The sequence below is a fragment of the Schistocerca piceifrons genome, chromosome 4 (assembly GCF_021461385.2).
Source record: "Schistocerca piceifrons isolate TAMUIC-IGC-003096 chromosome 4, iqSchPice1.1, whole genome shotgun sequence".
Classification (NCBI taxonomy): Eukaryota; Metazoa; Arthropoda; class Insecta; order Orthoptera; family Acrididae; genus Schistocerca; species Schistocerca piceifrons.
The window spans coordinates 473,417,222-473,436,445 of NC_060141.1; the positions used below are offsets into that span (position 1 = coordinate 473,417,222).

General features: G+C 43.1%; 1 protein-coding gene across 1 annotated transcript in view; it reads left to right on the forward strand.

Annotated features, from left to right (window-relative positions):
- Positions 1-19,224, forward strand: part of LOC124795925 (methyl farnesoate epoxidase-like) — a 143,387-nt gene that overhangs the window by 57,885 nt on the left and 66,278 nt on the right. The window contains exon 3 of the mRNA XM_047260005.1: positions 10,636-10,854. Within this exon, the coding sequence (XP_047115961.1) occupies positions 10,636-10,854 (219 nt within the window). The remainder of the gene's footprint in view (positions 1-10,635; positions 10,855-19,224) is intronic.

Here is a 19,224-nt window from a genome sequence, read left to right on the forward strand (position 1 = left end):
TCATAATTTATTGTTTTACGCCTTTTACGGTTTCTTACTGCTAATGTTTTTAAAAAGTTTTGATGACACTTCATGCAGTTCTAGGTCCTCTACATAATTCCACTTACATAATTCTACTATCTTTTTGTTTTCTACTATTTATACATTCATTTTTGTAGGCCTATACTTTTAATATTTTGAAAATAAAATTTTTATACAATTTTATTTTTTATATTTTCAGATTAAGACTCTATGATTTTATACTGTCAAACTTTCACACTTTGAATATCTTAAGATACTAATTCAGATTTCGCTACTTTATTTCCACTTTTTTAACCTATTATTTTATCCCCTTTTCTGTTTTACACATCCGTACTGCTATTTTATACAAGGATTTCTACTTAACAGATGTCTAAAAATTTTAGTACAAAATCCTCTTTGGTTAAACCCATAGCGTCCCTGCCAATATCCCTTCCTCCCCATTCCCTTGCCTTCTTTGCCCGCTCTCAGTCCGCCTTGTCTCATTTTATATTTGATTCCCTTTACATTTTACATAAACATTGTTTGATCTATTAGTATTTTAATGAGGATTTTTATGTAAATGTATGGTCTATTATTTTAGCATACCCCCTTCTATTAAACTCATGCCATCCTCACCATTCTCTCACTGCTTCCTTTCCTCTCCCCAGTCAGCCTCACTCCATTGCCCTTCCAATTCCCCCCTCTCTCCTAACTATAACAAAAACCTATTTAAAACATAGACCACAGTTGCAAAACACAGTACTCTGGTATGCAGTTCTTAGCAGCAATACAGGCTGCTAATGCAATGACTTGTGTAAATTTTTCTGCTGTGCCACTTCGGACTGCTGCAAAATTTGTCTGCTTTCATAACAATAACCACCTCCGATATTTGAGCCTCAACCGTAACTTTGACACAGATAACCAAGTTCAGTCCATCATTTGTCCGTTTCCATGCTGGTTTACCTTTCCACCCCTCGATCTGAGTTGTGACGAAAATTGGTTTTCCGACCTCCTCACTTGGGTTTGCGGCCCATGAATCACTGGTCCTTCAAACTTATACTTATCGAGTCTAATGGTAACAAGGCCTATATTATCTAAAATCTTGCCCACTTCTGCTCTGATATATTTCAGCTTAATCTCAATTAGTCACTGCCATTGCCTGCTCCACTCACTGAATTCCACTGGTAGCTGCCAAAGTCTCGAGTACAGCACGCCTCTGCATTGCCTCCTTCTTCCTTCTTGCGATTCTTCCATGTCTCCTTTCCATATGCTTAACTACTATTACTACTACTACACATCAGTACGTACGAAACTGCTGCAAATTCTAAGCTCAGAGCCCCCACACAGAACTGCCTATAATGCTTTAAGGACCTAGAGCACAAAATTTCGCTTGTGAAATTTCTAACTTCTCTTTTTTATTGCTATTATTGTAGCTGGCATTTTATTACTTGCATCACATTGTGGTGATCATTTTGACATGCTTGGATTTGCCTTACCATTCTTTCTTTAATAATTACATATTATAAACGAATTCAAGACTGTCTATCTTTGGTAAGTATTAAACTCTTGCCAGTTCCTGATTTACTTACTTAAGAACAGATGAGCTGCCAGCATATTTTCTACTATTAGGGTGAAACCTGCTGAGTATCTGCGTTAATCCTCCTTATGTTGTTGATCATATAGCCTTGCCAGAGTAATTCTCAGATGCCACCCTAGTCACAAAGCTCCTCCAAGGCAACCAACACTTAAATTCAAGTCTGAAATGTTTTGGTCAGACTGTGATTTTTGCTGCATATATGTTAAGTTGTATGGTCTAATATCATTCTTTTTCCGAAAGATATTGCCGCTAAAAAAGCATGTTGTAATGTGCACAGTACCAAAAAGGGAGATGAATATTTCTTTACATGTCACGTCTGGTTTCTGTTAAAAATTACTCGAGTTATGCAGTAGCTACAGGTACATATGAAGCAACTAACACCGGCAAGCATTATAACTTCAAAAGCACCTCGATCCTCATCGCAATCTCAGACCTACCAAAATTCGAGAGGGAGAACACTAATTATTTGGTTCATACTTATGGTCTGGGTGTAAATTAGAAGAAGCAAACAAGGAAATGTGAAGCATAAAGTAGTTGGGCCCCTCCACTTTTCCAAAGCGGTTGGTGATTTATTTCTATTCTTCAAAGGTGAGAAGCATCACACACCTGGATCAAGTGCATGTCCCACCCACTTTTCTCCTAATTCTCAAAACATCATAGGGAATTTTTGCTGTAGATGCCTCACTTCGTTTACTATGATATTTTAGAAAGACATCTGACTGCTTGAGGGAGGAAAGTGTGGAAATTTCTATTGAGGATAAAAGGTCTTAAAGTTGAAGAACGTCCACTTTCAATAACAATGTCCCTTCGTTGTCTACGCTGACTTTGAGTTTACTGGTTCCTGTGGCGTTCTGTAAATGTGATCCCAAAGCCTCTCCTACCACTTTCAAAGAACGACACATACCATGTGCAACCTCATATCAAGTAGTATGCTCAAACGATTCCAGTCCAAACACATTTGAATCACACATTGTGGATAATCCTGCAAGATAGTTTCTCTCTGAGCTCGAAAAACTTTCGTTGAGTGTTGATGTTCTTTATGACAAAAACATTCCAATGATCATGAGAGAATGACACCTTATACAGTCAGACAGTTGAATTTTATATTTGTGGGCTGCCATTGAATTTAACAGCTGAAGCACCACATTGTCATCTAATGGGAAAGTTCCGTAGTGCAGCTACAATGCATGCAGCTTCAAGTACCAATTGTCACCACACACACCCGTTTTTTCCGTAATTTGAGTAGGTATGTTGCTCACTTTATTGTTGAACACTTACGTAATTTTATGTTGAAGACAGCAGCGTCGTGGACGACAATGTACATTTTAATTCTCCAAATGAATCATGTCTACAATATCACTCTGCTTCCTGGTTTCCTTACGAAAGATGCACACACCTCTTCAGAAATAGGCTGAAGCAATAAGTTGGGAGAAAATGCGTGTCACCAGAACTGCATATCCCATTGACACAAAATTTCAGCTTGTGAAGAAGAAGGAAGTCTTCTGATACAAATACCTGTATTCGATGGAGAGACTCCAGAAAAACCATTTCCCAGGATACCCACATTCCCTATGAAACTCATAGAAACGGCCATAATGGATCCAGAGGACTGGGATGCGTAGAATTTTTGGCAGGAATTTACTTGTTCACACACGTTTCTGAAAAATTCCAGAGTGTATCCCTAGGAGCAGGGGCGGCTCCTGTATAGGTTTGCAGGTTTGCGCTACCCCCAAGGAATAATTTTGTTCAACTGTGTTTGCCTTCTGCGCTTTCTATACTAGTGGAGAAGTAGTGCTCTGTTTATCTCTTTTGAAATGCCCGGGCTCCAAACGCCGAACACAGCGGAGTTGGACGGAATGTGCCGACGGCGACAGCAGGTTGCACTGTGGCTGCAAACGCGGATTTGGGTGTCTCAGAGGGGGTGCGGGGGCAACGCTTGGCAACACTGTACTCGTATGCGGCCTTGTGTATACAAACACCTCACCCGGGCCACCCTGCCAGCCGCAGGAAGAGGGCCCGAACTCTTCCGAAGGGAAACGGAACTATCGGATCTTCGAACAAAACGGGATTCTCGCACCACCTTACCGCTTCAGGTGCAGCTGCGAGCGAAGTAACTATTTCCTGTGCGTTGTGTCAGTTATTTTACCGTGTGCTACAGTGAATTTTGAGGCTCAAGTGACAAGTGAATAAGTGAAATAATGAATCAGGTAATTTCATTACTCTTTGAACCCTTCAGTTGACAGAAGTTTGAAGAAAGAAATCAAGAAGCTAGGTAGGCCAACTCGTGCTTTAACAATTGCTCAAACTGTTAAAACAAAAAGTCGCCAATTCAATAGGAAATTTAACTCTGATTTGTACAACAAGCATGGATGGCTGTGTGGTTGTGACATGAAAAATGCCTTATTTTGTTTTCCTTGTTAATTATTTGGAGGAGATCTTTCATGGTCTAAACACAGAGTCTGTGACATTCAACACTTCCATGACAAAATTGGAAAACACGAACTTTCTTCAGTCCATGTAAATAACGTTTTGAATATGGCAGGTCTAGACAATGTAAATATAGCTACCCAATTAGACAGTGGGTACGGAAGGTCCGTGGCATTACACAACCAAAACCTCACCGATAATAGGTACATATTGAATCTAATTATTAACTGTATTCGTTTCTGTGGTGCGTTGGAACTTGCCCTTAGAGGACATGATGAGACTGAATCATCTTCCAATCCTGGTATTTTTCGTTCCTTAATTAATTTTAGTGCAGCATTAGACTCTGTATTAAAATCGCATTTAGAGGAATCTACAGTTTTCAAAGAAACCTCAGAAACCATCCAGGATGAACTCTTCCAGTGCATGCTTCAAGTCTGCCAAGCGGAAATTAGAAAGGAGATTAAGGATGCTGAGTTTTTGGCCATAATAGCTGACGAAAGCAGTAAAGTAGCCTGTGTTTTCCAGGTGGTTATAGTATATAGGTACATCATCAACGGAAAACCAGTTGAAAGATTTTGTAACTTCAGGACACAAGAAAAGCATGGTGCCCAGTCTTTGGCAACGTCCATCATCGAACAGATAAATAATCATTTGGGGAATTGTCGACATAAGCTAATAGCGCAAACATATGATGGTGCAGCAGTCATGAGTGGTTCGTCACATGGGGTGCAGGCTCTTGTTAAGGAAAAGTTTCCCAACGCTTTATACATTCATTGTTATCCCCACCAGTTGAATCTCATTATGCTTAAAGCCGCTTCCATTAATAAAAATTTGCGAATATTCTTCACTAAACTTCAGGGACTTTAACAGCTTCTTTTCAGCACCTACTCAAAGAACAGCAGTTCTCGACGAAATAGTACGAAAACGACTGCCATGTTCAGTACCTACTCGTTGGAATTTTCAGTCAAGTAGCGTCAATACCGTTTTGTAATATAGGGAAGATATTATCACGAGTATGAATAATATGAGCCAGGGGAAAAAAACTGTTTAATGAGAACACGATCGTGCAAGCCTGTGGCTTAGTAACAATTTTGAAGGATGAAAAGTTCATTTTTTGGCTTTCATTTTTTCATAAAATTATAATCCATGTGGATATTTTGTATAACCAGCTACAAAAAAGGGATATTGACCCAACTTACGCACAAAGTCAGCTGACAGCTTTTGAGCGTGAAATTGCAAACATTAGGGAACGAGTGAGTGAAAATTCAACAGGTTTACACGAGTACCATAAAAGAAGGAGAACTGGAGATGGCTCAGCGATGTGTAATCTACTGCAGGAAGCAAAAAAAGTATGTGATGTCGTAAGTTAAGAGGCAAAAGAAAGATTCAAGTTCACTGGACAGCTAGTTACAGCCCCTCTCTTTCTACCAGAGAAATTCGCTACTTACTCTTCCACTTTTCCAGAAACTTCTTTCAGAGCTGCTATTGAATGCTACTCTTTTTGGAAGCAAAGAAACTTCGAACGGAACTGTCTGTTACTTATGGAAGAGAGGAGTTCAAAAGCATGTGTGGAGCTTTGAGCTTTCTGGATTACATAACAGACAATAATCTTGGTGATATACTGAGCGAATCTGTGAAGCTCCTGAAATTACAATTACAATGATCACATCAGAAGCAGAACATTGTTTTTCTTCGCTGAAATGCATCAAAACCTTCTTGCGGAATACTATGGACCAAGAAAGACTATGAGCACTCGCGATGCTGTGTATTGGAGGAGAGCTCATTTTAGGAATTGCGGACTTCAGTCAAAGAGTGATTGAAAGATATGCAAATCTGAAGGAAAGAAGACTAGAGTTCCAGTACAAGTGATCTCCACCACATCCAAATTCAGAGATATAATCGAACGGCGTTAGCATCAGTCCTGCTGAAAAAGGTTAGTTAGGCATGCCTACCACTTTTTGAGTACATAGAGGTGCAGTTGATTTTAATTCCTTTTATTCTGCAAAAGTAATACTTTTTTCTGTGTACATCTTTTGGTTTTATTATGAGTAGAAGCAGGAGTGACACAAGCGAGCTGCCTGTTTATATCAGGCATCACAAAAACATTGAGCAGTGTACTGATTTTCTCTCTTTTGTTGATGTTTTCCTTCGTGAGCAAAGTGCACCACCATCTTCTTTGGTCACGAGCCGCCACTGCCTGGGAGCATACACTCTGGATCCTGCCTTCTATTAAACTGCGCCAGGATTTTCGTGTGATGTACTGCTAAAAAAGAAACAGAGATTAACATCGAACTTTGATTAAGGTTGATATGTCGCTTTTTTCAAATGGAGGATTCTCGAGGGACTTGGTCAGTGCATCCAGAGGTATGCCAAGGGAACAATCCACGAATGAATGAGGATGAGTACAGACCATATGAGGATTTAAAGTATTTATTTTACTTAGATGTATACAATCTGTATGGGCTTCACATACTTTTTGAAGAGGTCTGATGGTCTTCCAGATATCAAATCGTCAGATTGAAAGATGAGATCGAACCTGTGGCTGCTGATGCTGGTAACGGATATGTCCAGGAGGAAGACCTGGAGTACCTCACCAATTTGCAAGATGTACACAGCGACTTAACATTGTGTCTGAAGTGCCTAGTTTCACGAAATGCTTCTGTCCCTAAGACAATGCTGCGGAATAAGCAGAAATACATTCTACACTACAGAAACCTCCAGCAATGTCTCAGGATGGGGATGCATCTTGTTAGAATCACTTACATTACCTCCTTCGACCAGCATGCCTGGTTGAAGTAGTACGTTAATATTAATACCGAACGGAGTGTTGTCGTAATGTGTGATTTTGAGAAACATTTTTATAAATTAGTGAATAATTCAGTCGCGAGATTCATTTAGTTCACTTTTAGGACTGGTGTTATGGAACCAAAGATTACTTTTCCAGGCCAAATTTTAAGTGGGCCACAACCTTCAATGAATGACTACTGCTCACTGTGGAGATGGCTAAGGTTTCAGTAGAGTTCACGAAGCCTATCTATATGAGTAATTGTATTCTAGACCTCTCCAAACTCCACATGTACATATTCCAGTACGAGTTTGCAAACTTTGCTGATGTCTAGTTATTTATAAGGATGTAGGCACTTTCACGAACTAAGCTAAAGGCCGTGATTCATATGAAGTAATTAGGTAAAATCCTGAACAATTCGACCTGTCTGGACGTACGGCTAATATTCCTTACAGTATAACCTCTTAGAATAAGAAAGTTATCGGACTGATAAATGATGAGGTGAATGGCTTGCAGATTGTGCGGTTCGTGGGGCTCAGATCAAAAATGTACACTTACTGTATAGACGCGGATGTCACCCAAAGATGGGTGTGTAATGGGCTCTTACAATCAAATACTATAAGGAGAGTCTGCCGAGCGGTGTTCCACCTCTGCATATGGTCACCAAGTAATCTTTCAGCTGCTAGGCTATGCTATCATTAGGCATATCTGTCAATGAATATGTCCCATATTAACACATTCATTAGCAAGGCTGATAGACTGGGTTGAAAATAATAACACAAAAAAGTTTTTTTGGATATATTTATTTACATAGCGACAATTACACAGTCTTCCTCCTGATGCCCCCCAGGATCAAGGCTTTCCATTTCTGATGCACAAACCTGTGAGTAGATATCTCTGACAGATGTTTATAACAAATATACTTGTTAAAGCAAGAGACCCATCAGGTCCCATCAGCTTTAACACATGAGACCTAGACGTATGAACAGAAAGCAAAGAAATGACAACAGTAGTTCAACGTTTTGCGTTTACAAATGTCTTATACATTCTGCAGTCTAAAAACGATGTATTCATAAAGTAATTGAAATTCTTGCTGGCTATGCAATTTGTACAACATGAGAAGTGGTTATTATCAAACTAATAATTAAGCTGAGAGCACGAGGCTATTTCGCTTATTAATCCTGTGTGAGGCACTAGCGCAGGGCCCTATGGTTTCTCTTTCAAACTGATGGAAGGAACAAAATATTAATAAGGATATGACATTGTCTTTTGACTTGTGATTATTAGCTCCCAATGAATATATCTGTTTTCACATATAACAATATGATTAACATTACGTGAATTATGTGATATACAGGCCGCTATCATACAAAGCCTTACTCTTCTGGATAGTCATGAAATATAAAATCTGCAAAAACGCTTTGGTGAACAAAATACTGGCTTGCTAAACTCAATTATGAACAAATACAGCAAGTGAGCAGAATTGAAGCTGCCCCATGTTAATCGTAACCTCGAATATTACTCTGTTATTCATTATTCCTTCCTAACCATGGAATATTACTTTTCTGATATGGCCCACCAAATCATAAGTAAGAGATAGACATTACCTTGTATTCCAGAGTAGACGTATGGAGAAACACTGAATAGAGTTCCCAGTATGACGTCGTGAATATGAGTTGTAAGCTGCTTTCAGATTTCGCTCTCAAATTTTCTCAGTAAGATTCAATGCAGTCACGCTCAAAAGCACACACCATCACAAATAAGTAATACAAACACCTAAACACCAGAACAGCTCAAATGGAACACACACGAAAAACAAGGTTTTGCTCTCCTTCAAACGTGCAAGCCGTGTGGAGCGTCTCAGCGCCCTCAGTTGTCATTGGCCGATGCCTTTCTCCTCTCAAAGCTCTTAGGCAAGATAAACTAGCATGACAGATGTGGGAGTGAATACATGGAAAATCAGCCACTGGGTGCAGATTATTCATGTGTAGTTAACGTGCAAGAACTTAGGAGGGAGGAAAGAATATTAGGGTTTAACGTTCTGTCGACATCGAGGACATTGGAGCACAATCTCAAACTGTTTCAATGATGTGGAAGGAAAATGACCACGCCGTTTCAAAGGAAATTGGCCGTGCCCTATCAAAGGAAGTATCCCAGGATTTCCCTGGAGCTATTTAGGGAAATAATGGAAAACATGAAGATGGCTGAACACAGATTTGAACTGTTGCCCCCCAGAATGCAAGTGCAGTCCATTAACCACTGCACCATCTCGCTCGGTGTAAGAACATAGTATATCGAAGTTCGCAAATTATAACAGACAACTTTCAAGATTTACTTTTTATGTCAAAACGGAAATCATATGTGTAGCAGCTGTTTTAAAAAGTGGGCAAGAAAAAAGATTTCTCCTTTGTGTGGACATGAAAACTATTCATGAGTCACTGAAAGTTCAGTTTCACTCAGACATTTTCTTTTAATATAGCTGACCAGAGCCAATTTTTTTCTCTCTGCATACAATGTAGGACAAAAAAAGAACAACGCATCACAAAGAAGCTATGCAAATTGGTCACAAACTAATATTCGTACAGTTATAGAACAAAATACAAAACTGTAAAATTTGCCACCCAGTGGATGAATATGTGACTTTGCAGTGCAATTTCACAGCACAGCTGACAAGGGTAGTGAACAGGGGAGATGTCGATACCAGGACATTAGGTTATTGCGAATTTCATTCCATGAACTCAGTTGGACAGTAACTGTGTCTCGCACACAAGTACATGAATAATATATTCAGATGTCAGCATCTGTGATAGGATGCGTAGCTGAGTTCAAAGAAGCTGCTTAGAGCAACTGGTGAATCGCTCGACGTTTGAATAGGAGCGATACCACTATCTGACGATGTTGGCAGGAATGGGTGAATCTTGGTTGAACACATTGTTGAGAAGAAAGCGGTCAACGTGCAGAGAAAACAGAACATGAGGACTGAGCAATCGCCAAAGAGGGCCTCAGAGCCCTTGATTCATCATTATCATCAATTCACGTGCAACTGGTGCAGCAGTGACCACAACGGCATTTAATAGAGAGACTACCGTTGACCTCTGTACACCAAAAAGCCTTTTTCCAATGGTGTTGGGCACGTTTGCTCTCAAATCTGATTGGAGTAGAATTGTCTTCAGTGATGAGTCCCCCTTTGAACTGAGCCCCGATGACCAGTGAAGACGTGTTTGAAGACGCCCTGGACAGCTGTGGGATACCAACCTGACTGTCGCATACCATGAGGCCTGACAGCTAGGACTGATACTCTGGGGTGCCATTTCAATTGGACCATGATCACGTTGGTTGTTATCCGCGGCGCCCTTACAGCAGTGCGGTATGTCGACGATATCCCATGTCCCATTTTGTTAATCCTCATGGCAAACCATCCTGGGCTTACATTTCAGCAAGATAAAGCCCACCCGCACATGGCGAGAGGTTGTACAACTTGTCTCCGTGCTTCCCAAATCCTGCGTTGGTCAACAATGTCGCTGGATCTTTCCCCAACTGAGAACGTTTGGAGCATTATGGCAGAGCCCTCCAACAAGCTTGTGATTTTGACTATCCAACGCGTAAATTGAACAGAATTTGGCATGATATCCCTTAAAAGGACATCAAACGACTCTATCAATCAATGTAAAGTGTAAAGCCAGATGGCGTCCAACTACCCTCCCCCCCCCCCCCCCCCCCCCCGTTCCCCCGTCCAAGCCTTTTTACCCTTTTGCCTTGATACCGAATTTCTGGTCTGACTGGCCGTCAAAAATTTTACTGTTGGTAATGTGTATCGGATGCATAGGTGTATCAGTGGTGGACGGCAAGCTGTGGCAGGAGCAACGCGCCTTCGTGATGCGTCAGCTGCGCTCACTTGGCTTCAGTGGGGCTGCCATGCAGGCTCAGGTGGGGAAGGAGGTGCGCGCCCTGCTGGGCGTACTGAGCAACAGCTGTGGAAGGCCGACACAGCTCAAGAAGGTGTTGGCGCCCTCCGTGCTCAACGTCATACTCCAATTCTGTGCTGGTGAGTACACCTGTCTATTCATGTACTGCTAGGTAGTGTCTGCGAGGTGCTACCTAAAAGTTTCAAGAACGCACACTAATAATTAGAAAACATGCATCAAATTTTAATGTCCACTGTCACCTTCAAAATAGTCTCCATTCGCTGGTATGTAACACTTCCTGGTATTTTCCCCGTTTTGGAAGCAGTGCTGGAAGTGTGCTGGATGAATTGTACTCATCTGTAGCTATTCCATTGGAATCTGTTCTGTATAATCAAAAAGTTGTCCTTTCAACTTCATTGTCATTTTCGGGAAGAGGAAGAAACGCAAGGGGCTAGGTCAGGTGAGTAGTGAAAATGGGAGACAGTTGCCATGTTGTATTTTGCCAGGAATTCCGTCACAGTGAGCGACGTGCATGCGTGAAGTAGCAACCAGTCTTTCTTCTCCAATTGCACGTTTGCATTTAACCTCTTCCCTTTAAAAAAAGTTCAAATGTGTGTGAAATCTTATGGGACTTAACTGCTAAGGTCATCATTCCCTAAGCTTACACACTATTTAACCTAAATTATCCTAAGGACAAACACGGACATCCATGTCAGAGGGAAGACTCGAACCTCCGCCGGGACCAGCCGCACAGTCCATGACTGCAGCGCCTTGGACCGCTCGGCTAATCCCGCGCGGCCCTCCTCCCTCAATCATCTCAAAACATCTCTGTGACTGTCTGACCATATGGAAGAAATTCCTTTCGTACAATTCCACGGACGTAAAAAAAAAAGTTAAAAAGAAAGCATTAGCATCGACTTGGTGTTACTGCTAACTTTTCGCGACTTTTTGGGTTGCGGAAAGGATGGTTCTTCCACTGCTGTTTTGTTTCAGCGCCATGTTTGCACCTGGTGGCCAAAATTGTAACTAACGTTTCCACAGTAAATCGATTCCACATTAACTCATTAGCAGATCTACCAAATTTTGCTGGCATTCGACAATTCCAGCTCACACTGGACCTCTGCGAGCAGCTGCACTTTACCTGTAACCGCCTGGTACTTTCGCGATCGTTTCTGGAGTCGGGTGTAATAACAGTTCGTCCGAGGGTGGGCTCCCGGTAATCTTTATTCACTTAAATCACTCAGATGTTCTTGCTTGGCTTAAAGCTTCCACACGAAAAGCCTCCTTTAGCTGCGGAGGATTTCAGCTGCAGTTTTGCGGAGCTTAAAACAAAACTTAATGGAGATCCTTCTTTGTTCTTCCATGTCAGTTTTTTCGAAATTCGCCGACACAGTAGAACGCACTGTAAATAAATCAGCAACAACGTACACTGCAATGTACTCACAATGACGTCACGTGGAAGAACGGCAATTGAAAGATATAAGTAGAGGCGCCTAGCGGCAGAAGATTTTGCTACTGATTGTATGGGCGCAATATTAAAACTATCAGAAATGTTGGGTAACATCTCAGAAATGGTTCAAATGGTTCTGAGCACTATGGGACTTAACATCTGAGGTCATCAGTCCTCTAGAACTTAGAACTACTTATACCTAACTAACCTAAGGACATCACACACATCCATGCTTGAGGCACGATTCGAACATCGGCCGTAGCGCTCGCGCGGTTCCAGACTGAAGCGCCTAGAACCGCTCGACCACACCGGCCGGCAGTAACATCTCATAAGTGCCGGTACTTCCTCTCCTTTTCACATAATTGAACTAAATTCTTCTCTGTAGTAATTTATACGGATTTCGCAAACAACAGTCGTGTGAAACACATGTACGTCCGCGAGACCCAAGAGACAACGGATACCACTGCCTAGGTTGATGACGTCATCCTTGACTTTCAGGAGCTCTTTTGATACTGCTACGTATGGGAAAAGGAAGCTTACTGATTACCATATCAGCATTGTTACTGGACTCAAGAATTTTAGCAAGATCTTGAGACATAAAAATAACTTTGGGCCATGACCGAAGCGAGTGTTACATGGCCACTGCAGTTCGCAGATAATGCTGTTGTACACAGAGAAGTCCTTCTTCGTAAAATTGTAGCGAAATGCTGGAAGACCTGCAGAGGACTGCCGTTTGGTGCAGGGATTGGCACTTGGTCTTCAGCATAAATCTTCCGACACGAAACACCGAGTGACGTAGGATAGTCATGCACTCTAGCCGTCACAGTAAACCCTCCTGCCACACTGCACTGCATTGAAGCTTATAGGCACATGGCGCACACTTGTGTAACTCACAGGCAGGTATGAATGAAAGCGAGACTTTCCATGCTTTAGTGAAATATCATTAGTGTTATTATTATTAATTTTTATATTAGAATATTTTTTTATGGATAGTGAAATGCTAGCGTATAGCCTCCAAAGGACGTCAACCTCTTTCACCATCTCGCAATAACACTACTTTTTCCTGGGGGGTGAGGCTCGCAAAGGCCGAGACCACACAGACCTGTAGGTTTTGTAAAGTTATGTTGCGACTTTTTCATTATTTTCAGTTTTTGTCTATGTTCATTCTCAATTCGCTTACTACCTTTGCATTTTTGTTTCTTGTTGATAGATTTCATTCCGTTGAAACTGCGTGCCCGTAAGAAACAAATTACGACAAAGGCCTCCACTCTTGGATACTTCTCATTTATAATGCCCTTTTACCGTACAAAAACTTTTCGGTTACGGTTAATGAAACTGCATGAAGTTCTCTTGGATTTTGAAAGTGACTTCGATAAAACTTGCTATTGACTTCCTTAAAGATTCTAAGGAAATTGTCTGAAGTCCGTTCTTTCTTGAAACATTTACATGATCAGATAGTTTACCTTATAAATGCGCTAATTCGGGGTGTTTCCTTTAACTTTATAAACAACATAAAGCCGGCGGCAGTGGCCGAGCGGTTCTAGCCACTTCAGTCCGGAACCGCGCGACTGCTAGGTCGCAGGTTTGAATCCTGCCACGGGCATGGATGTGTGTGATGTCCTTAGGTTCGTTAGGTTTTAGTAGTTATAAGTTCTAGGGTACTTCTGACCTCAGATGTGAAGTCCCATAGTGCTCAGGGCCATTTGAACCATAAACAACATATCCTGCGATCACCCCTAATTCTTTTCCCTGTGGTATCTTATTTCTGTTCCCATAATTTCTAATTGTTGGTGAAGACAAACATTGTCCCATTCCCAGCAGTGTTTGTTTTCACGGTTAATGTTTTGTCTAGTAGAATTTTCTTCATTATATATAGATACAAATATACATCATTACAGTACCTTCGCTTTTGTGCCCGAATATTTCTCTCATTATTACCCTCATTATTATGCCCTAAATCACCACCAGAGGATGGTAGATTTAGAGCTGCAACAGCAAGAGTCTTCATTTTGCGTTTCGAAGGAATATTCAGTTGCTTAGATTTCAAATCCCTTTCATAATCCAAATCAGTAAAATATATTGAGCATACACGAGTATGTGCAACCGAAAACGAACCTACACGTTTACAAGCATTTATCTATTTTCGTTTCGTCCCAATGCTTTTGGGAACTGTGTGAAACTTAATTCCTGAATTACTTGTCTGCTGTTGTTTGTATAACTGGCGATCACCCCGCAAACCATTGTTTTTCAGTTATAACATACACTGATAATTACGGGATAACTCTGGGTTCAGTCGTTATCACCCTGGACTCGCATTCGAGAGGGCAGCACTCCAAATCCTCATCCAGTTATTCAGCTTTAGAGTTTCCACGGTTCCTCTAAATCACTGAATGCAAATATCAGGAATGGCTGCTTTGACAGGAAATGGCTGATTTCCCTCTCCATTCTTCCTCCAAACGAGCTTGTCCTCTAACGACCTCGTCGTCGACGGGAAACTAAATCAAAGTCTTCCTTCCTTTAAGCGTGAAGCGGTTTTTTTTTTTTTTTTTTTTTTTTGGTTTCCCGAGCTTCCTGTTGCTGGGAACAGACTTCGTTATTATGTTGGTTAAACATTCCTGACATAGGTCAGTCTGTGGGCGAACTGCAATGTATGGTAACTGAAGAAAATTCACAAGCATAGATAGCTAAAAAGCATTTTATTCGATGACCCGTTTAGACAGAGCTACGCTGTTATCATCGGATCTTATGGTTTTGAACTTTTAAAACGTGTTATTCATCAGTGTTACAAGTAGTCTCACAGTCCACAAAAATGGTTCAAATGGCTCTGAGCACTATGGAACTTAACATCTGAGGTCATCAGTCCCCTAGAACTTAGAACTACTTAAACCTAACTAACCTAAGGACATCACACACATCCATGCCCGAGGCAGGATTCGAACCTGCGACCGTAGCGGTCGCACGGTTCCAGATTGAAGCGCCTAGAGCCGCTCGGCCGGCTCACATTCCACATGTAGACCCCATTATCATGAAGATCACTACACTTCGGAATGCAAATTTAAAAGCATTATGTACAAAAACAAACATTTCTATATTGTGCCAACTGCAAATATTCACTTTCATTACCAGATAGCAGCTGCCTGTCCTCAAGTGGTGTGCTTGGAGTACTGGTCTGGCCAGTGAGCTGTGCGGTCTTGGCGACATAATATATGTCTGTTCTAGCATCTCTTAAACAGTCAGTGATAATTAAATACTGCGACAAATATTTTCAAATGGGGTATTGCAGTAATCGATAAACCTATAACCAGATGTCTATGATCGTAATTTGTTTAAAAATGATCTTGCACCTCCATAGTGTAACTTTTTTCGTAGCAAGGATGTTTGAAGAATTACCCCAACTCCTTCACAGTGGAATTCTTTGTAGCAAGAGTGTTCTTTGTTTAAAAAATGAGTCCCAGCATGTCGAGAGAATAACTGTTATGTAGAAAGAGTGTATTTTGTTTAAAAAAGTCCCATTCTCAAGGAAATACGCTAGATCCTCCATCCTGTTTATCCTTGTTCAAAACCCTGTCTGCAATGGTAACAATAAATAATGCTGGATACCCCACAGATGTGCTAGACATCCCTTCCCCGTTGTATAATATAATGGTAATAAAAAATGACAGGGTACACACACATGGAGGGACTCAAAAACATTACTAAATCTCTCTCTCTCTCTCTCATGTATTTATAGGGTGGTTATAATTAAACTTTCGCTACTTGAGAGGGCCCCCATGAAAAACGTGCGATTGTAGGACAACAAAACTTTACGGAAACATTTTTAAGGACATACAGAAGAGAAATAACTAATAAACCATTGAAGGAAACACATTTCGATTTCCACATGAAAGGGTAATACTTGTTAGTTGTGTACCATGTTTACGCTCTAGGTTACAAGTGTTCAAATGTGTGTGAAATCCTATGGGACTCAACTGCTAAGGTCATCAGTCCCTAAGCTTACACACTACTTAACCTAAATTATCCTAAGAACAAACACACACAACCATGCTCCAGGGAGGACTCGAACCTCCGCCGGGACCAGCCGCACAGTCCATGACCGCAGCGCCCTGACCGCTCGGCTAATCCCGCGCGGCTCTAGGTTACAAACGTTGCTCTATGGGCTGATCATTTGCATCCATGACTGACAAACTAAAGATTAGAGACTGTTCTATTGCTGCATAAAACATCTCAAGTGGGATGTTCCCCACCTCCTTCGCTATGGTCATCTTCAGTCTCTTGATGTTTTAGTGTCACATTGATAAACCCTGTCCTTCAACTAACCCCACGGCCAGAAATCACACAGGTCCGAATCTGGTGATCTCGGTCGCCACATAATTCACAAATCTCCTGTTAATTTGAACTTCTGAGTCATTTTCTTCAACCTCGTTGTGGAAAGGGAACCCATCCGTATTTCTTTTATGCATTGACATCCATGAAGAGTAGCAGCACTGTAGTAACCAAACCCCATCGCGGGAACGCCTTGGGCTGCGGATCGGAGCCGCTAGGTGGGGAAGCCGCCGGCGGTGGAGCACGCACCATCGGGTAAACACAAGGACGAGTCGGGCGACAGACCAACGACAACCGACAACAACCGACAACGACCGACTATGACCGACACAACAAGGAAGAGATAAACAACGGAGGCTTGTAGAAACCACAACACCAAAACCAACAGTAAATCCACTCGCAACCAGAGCCAGGCAAATGTCAACAACGAGCAACGACCAGAAGGCAGTACCGCCGAGATAGAGACGCAATCCAGAGCGAGTACCAGACTGGCTGGACTAGGGTTTTTTTTTCTTTATTGTTATTTTTAAACCCGTACAAACAGGCAGGTTGTCAGCAGCATGTTACGCTGCTCTTCAGCCATAGAAGAGACAAATAAACAACAGAAAGAATACATTAAGTTACATAACGGTGGGGAATAAAACAGTAGACACATAAAGACAAACACGGAGCCGTTCACACTCGACGATAATCCACACTACAAACTGTTGGTACGACGCACAAACACTGAAGATGTCGATGGCACAGGTGAACGATAGAGCGCGACGGTAAACACTGAACACGACGGCACACATGAGACACTGATGGCGATGATCTCCGGCGCGTGAATGTCCACCTAGCGTGTGCGAGTCCGGGGACCTGCCAAGAGGGGAAGAAGGGTGAGGGGGGGGGGGGAGAGGGGAGAACAAAGATGCCTATGACTGAGGAGATGGGAGGAGGAGGGACAGGGGAGGGGAAGCCCGGGGGAGGAGTGGGGAGAAATGGAGGAGGGAGGGAAGGGGGAGAGAAGGGAGGGAGGGTGCACAAAGGAGCAAACACAGGAAGAGGGAGGGAGGACCAAAGTTGGTAGGAGGGGTAGATGGAGGGGAGGAGGGCATCATCAGGGAGGGGGAGCTGGCGGAAGCCACCTTGGGAGAGGGTAAGGAGGGTAGAGATGGCGACCGGGTGGGACGTGGGAATACAGGTGCGGCAGCGGGCGGAGGTGGGAGAGGACGGGGGAGACAAGTGGGTGAGGAGGATCGAGTTTTCAGGAGGTGTACAGGATCCGTATCCGTTCAAGGAAAAGGAGGAGGTGGGGGAATGGAATGAGGTCGTACAGGATCCGCATGGGGGAGGGGAGACGGATGCGATAGGCGAACCGGTCAAGATGGGATTGGAGAAGGTGTTGGCAGCGCTGCAGGGTGGAGGCAAGGGAAAGGAAGGCGGTGTCATTGGCAAACTGGAGAAGGTGGACGGGGGGATGACGGCGGCGGCATGTCCGCTGTGTACAAAAGGTACAGAAGGGGGGAGAGGATGGAACCTTGGGGCACACCGGCAGAGGGGAAAGAGGTGTAGGAATCTGTGTTATGGATGGTGACATAGGAAGTACGGCGGGAGAGAAAGGAGCCGATCAGACGGACGTAGTTAATGGGAAGGGCAAAGGTTTGGAGCTTGAAGAGGAGACCGGAATGCCATACGCAGTCATAAGCACGTTCGAGGTCCAGGGAGAGGAAGATTGCGGAGCGACGGGAATTAAGCTGTTCGGAAAGAAGATGAGTGAGGTGAAGGAGAAGGTCGTCGGAAAAGAAGGACGGCCGAAAGCCACACTGGGTTACGGGAAGGAGGCTGTGCTGGCGGAGATGCCGGTGGATGCGTCGGGTGAGGATAGATTCCAGGACCTTGCTGAAGACCGAGGTAAGGCTGATGGGATGGTAGGAGGAGACGGCAGACGGCGGCTTGCCAGGTTTAAGGAACATGAGGATACGGGAGGTTTTCCACAGGTCGGGGTAGTAACCGGTGGACAGGACTACATTGTAGAGCCTGGCCAGGGTGGAGAGGAAAGAGACAGGAGCTTCACGAAGGTGATGGTAGGTGACACGATCATGACCAGGAGCAGTGTTGGATTTTGTGCAGAGTGTATCAATGAGATCCTGTGTAGTGATAGAGGCATTGAGTTCCGTGGGTGCAATGTTACCCAAGTACTGGAAACCAGGAGCGAGGGGAGGGACAGAGGTGTCAGTTTGATCGTGGATATCTGGGAAGAGGGAGTAATCGAACTGGGGATCATCGGGGATGGAAAATACATTGGAGAGGTAGGAGGCAAAGTGATTGGCTTTACTAAGGGTGTCAGGGAAAGGGTGATCATCATGGAGAAGAGGATAATAGGGGGAGGGTTTAGTTCCGGTAAGGCGACAGAAGGCGCCCCAGAACTTGGACGAGTTGATTGGTAGGGTAGCATTTAAACGGATGCATGTCTGTCGCCAGTCCCGGCGTGTCTTAGCCGCGAGCAAATTACGAATGTGTCGCTGGAGTTGCCGGTGGCGTCGTAGTGTGTCCGGGTCATGTGTGCAGAGGAAGGCATGGTAGAGACAACGGGATTCACGGAGGAGGAGGACGGCCGGTGGGGGTAAGGTAGGATGGTGCGGGTGGACGGCGACAGTAGGGACGTGGGCCTCCACGGCCTCAGACAAGGTCTGCTCGAGAAAGGAGGCGGCATGGGTGACATCGTCAGGGTGGTGGTAGGTGAAGGGGTGGCTAT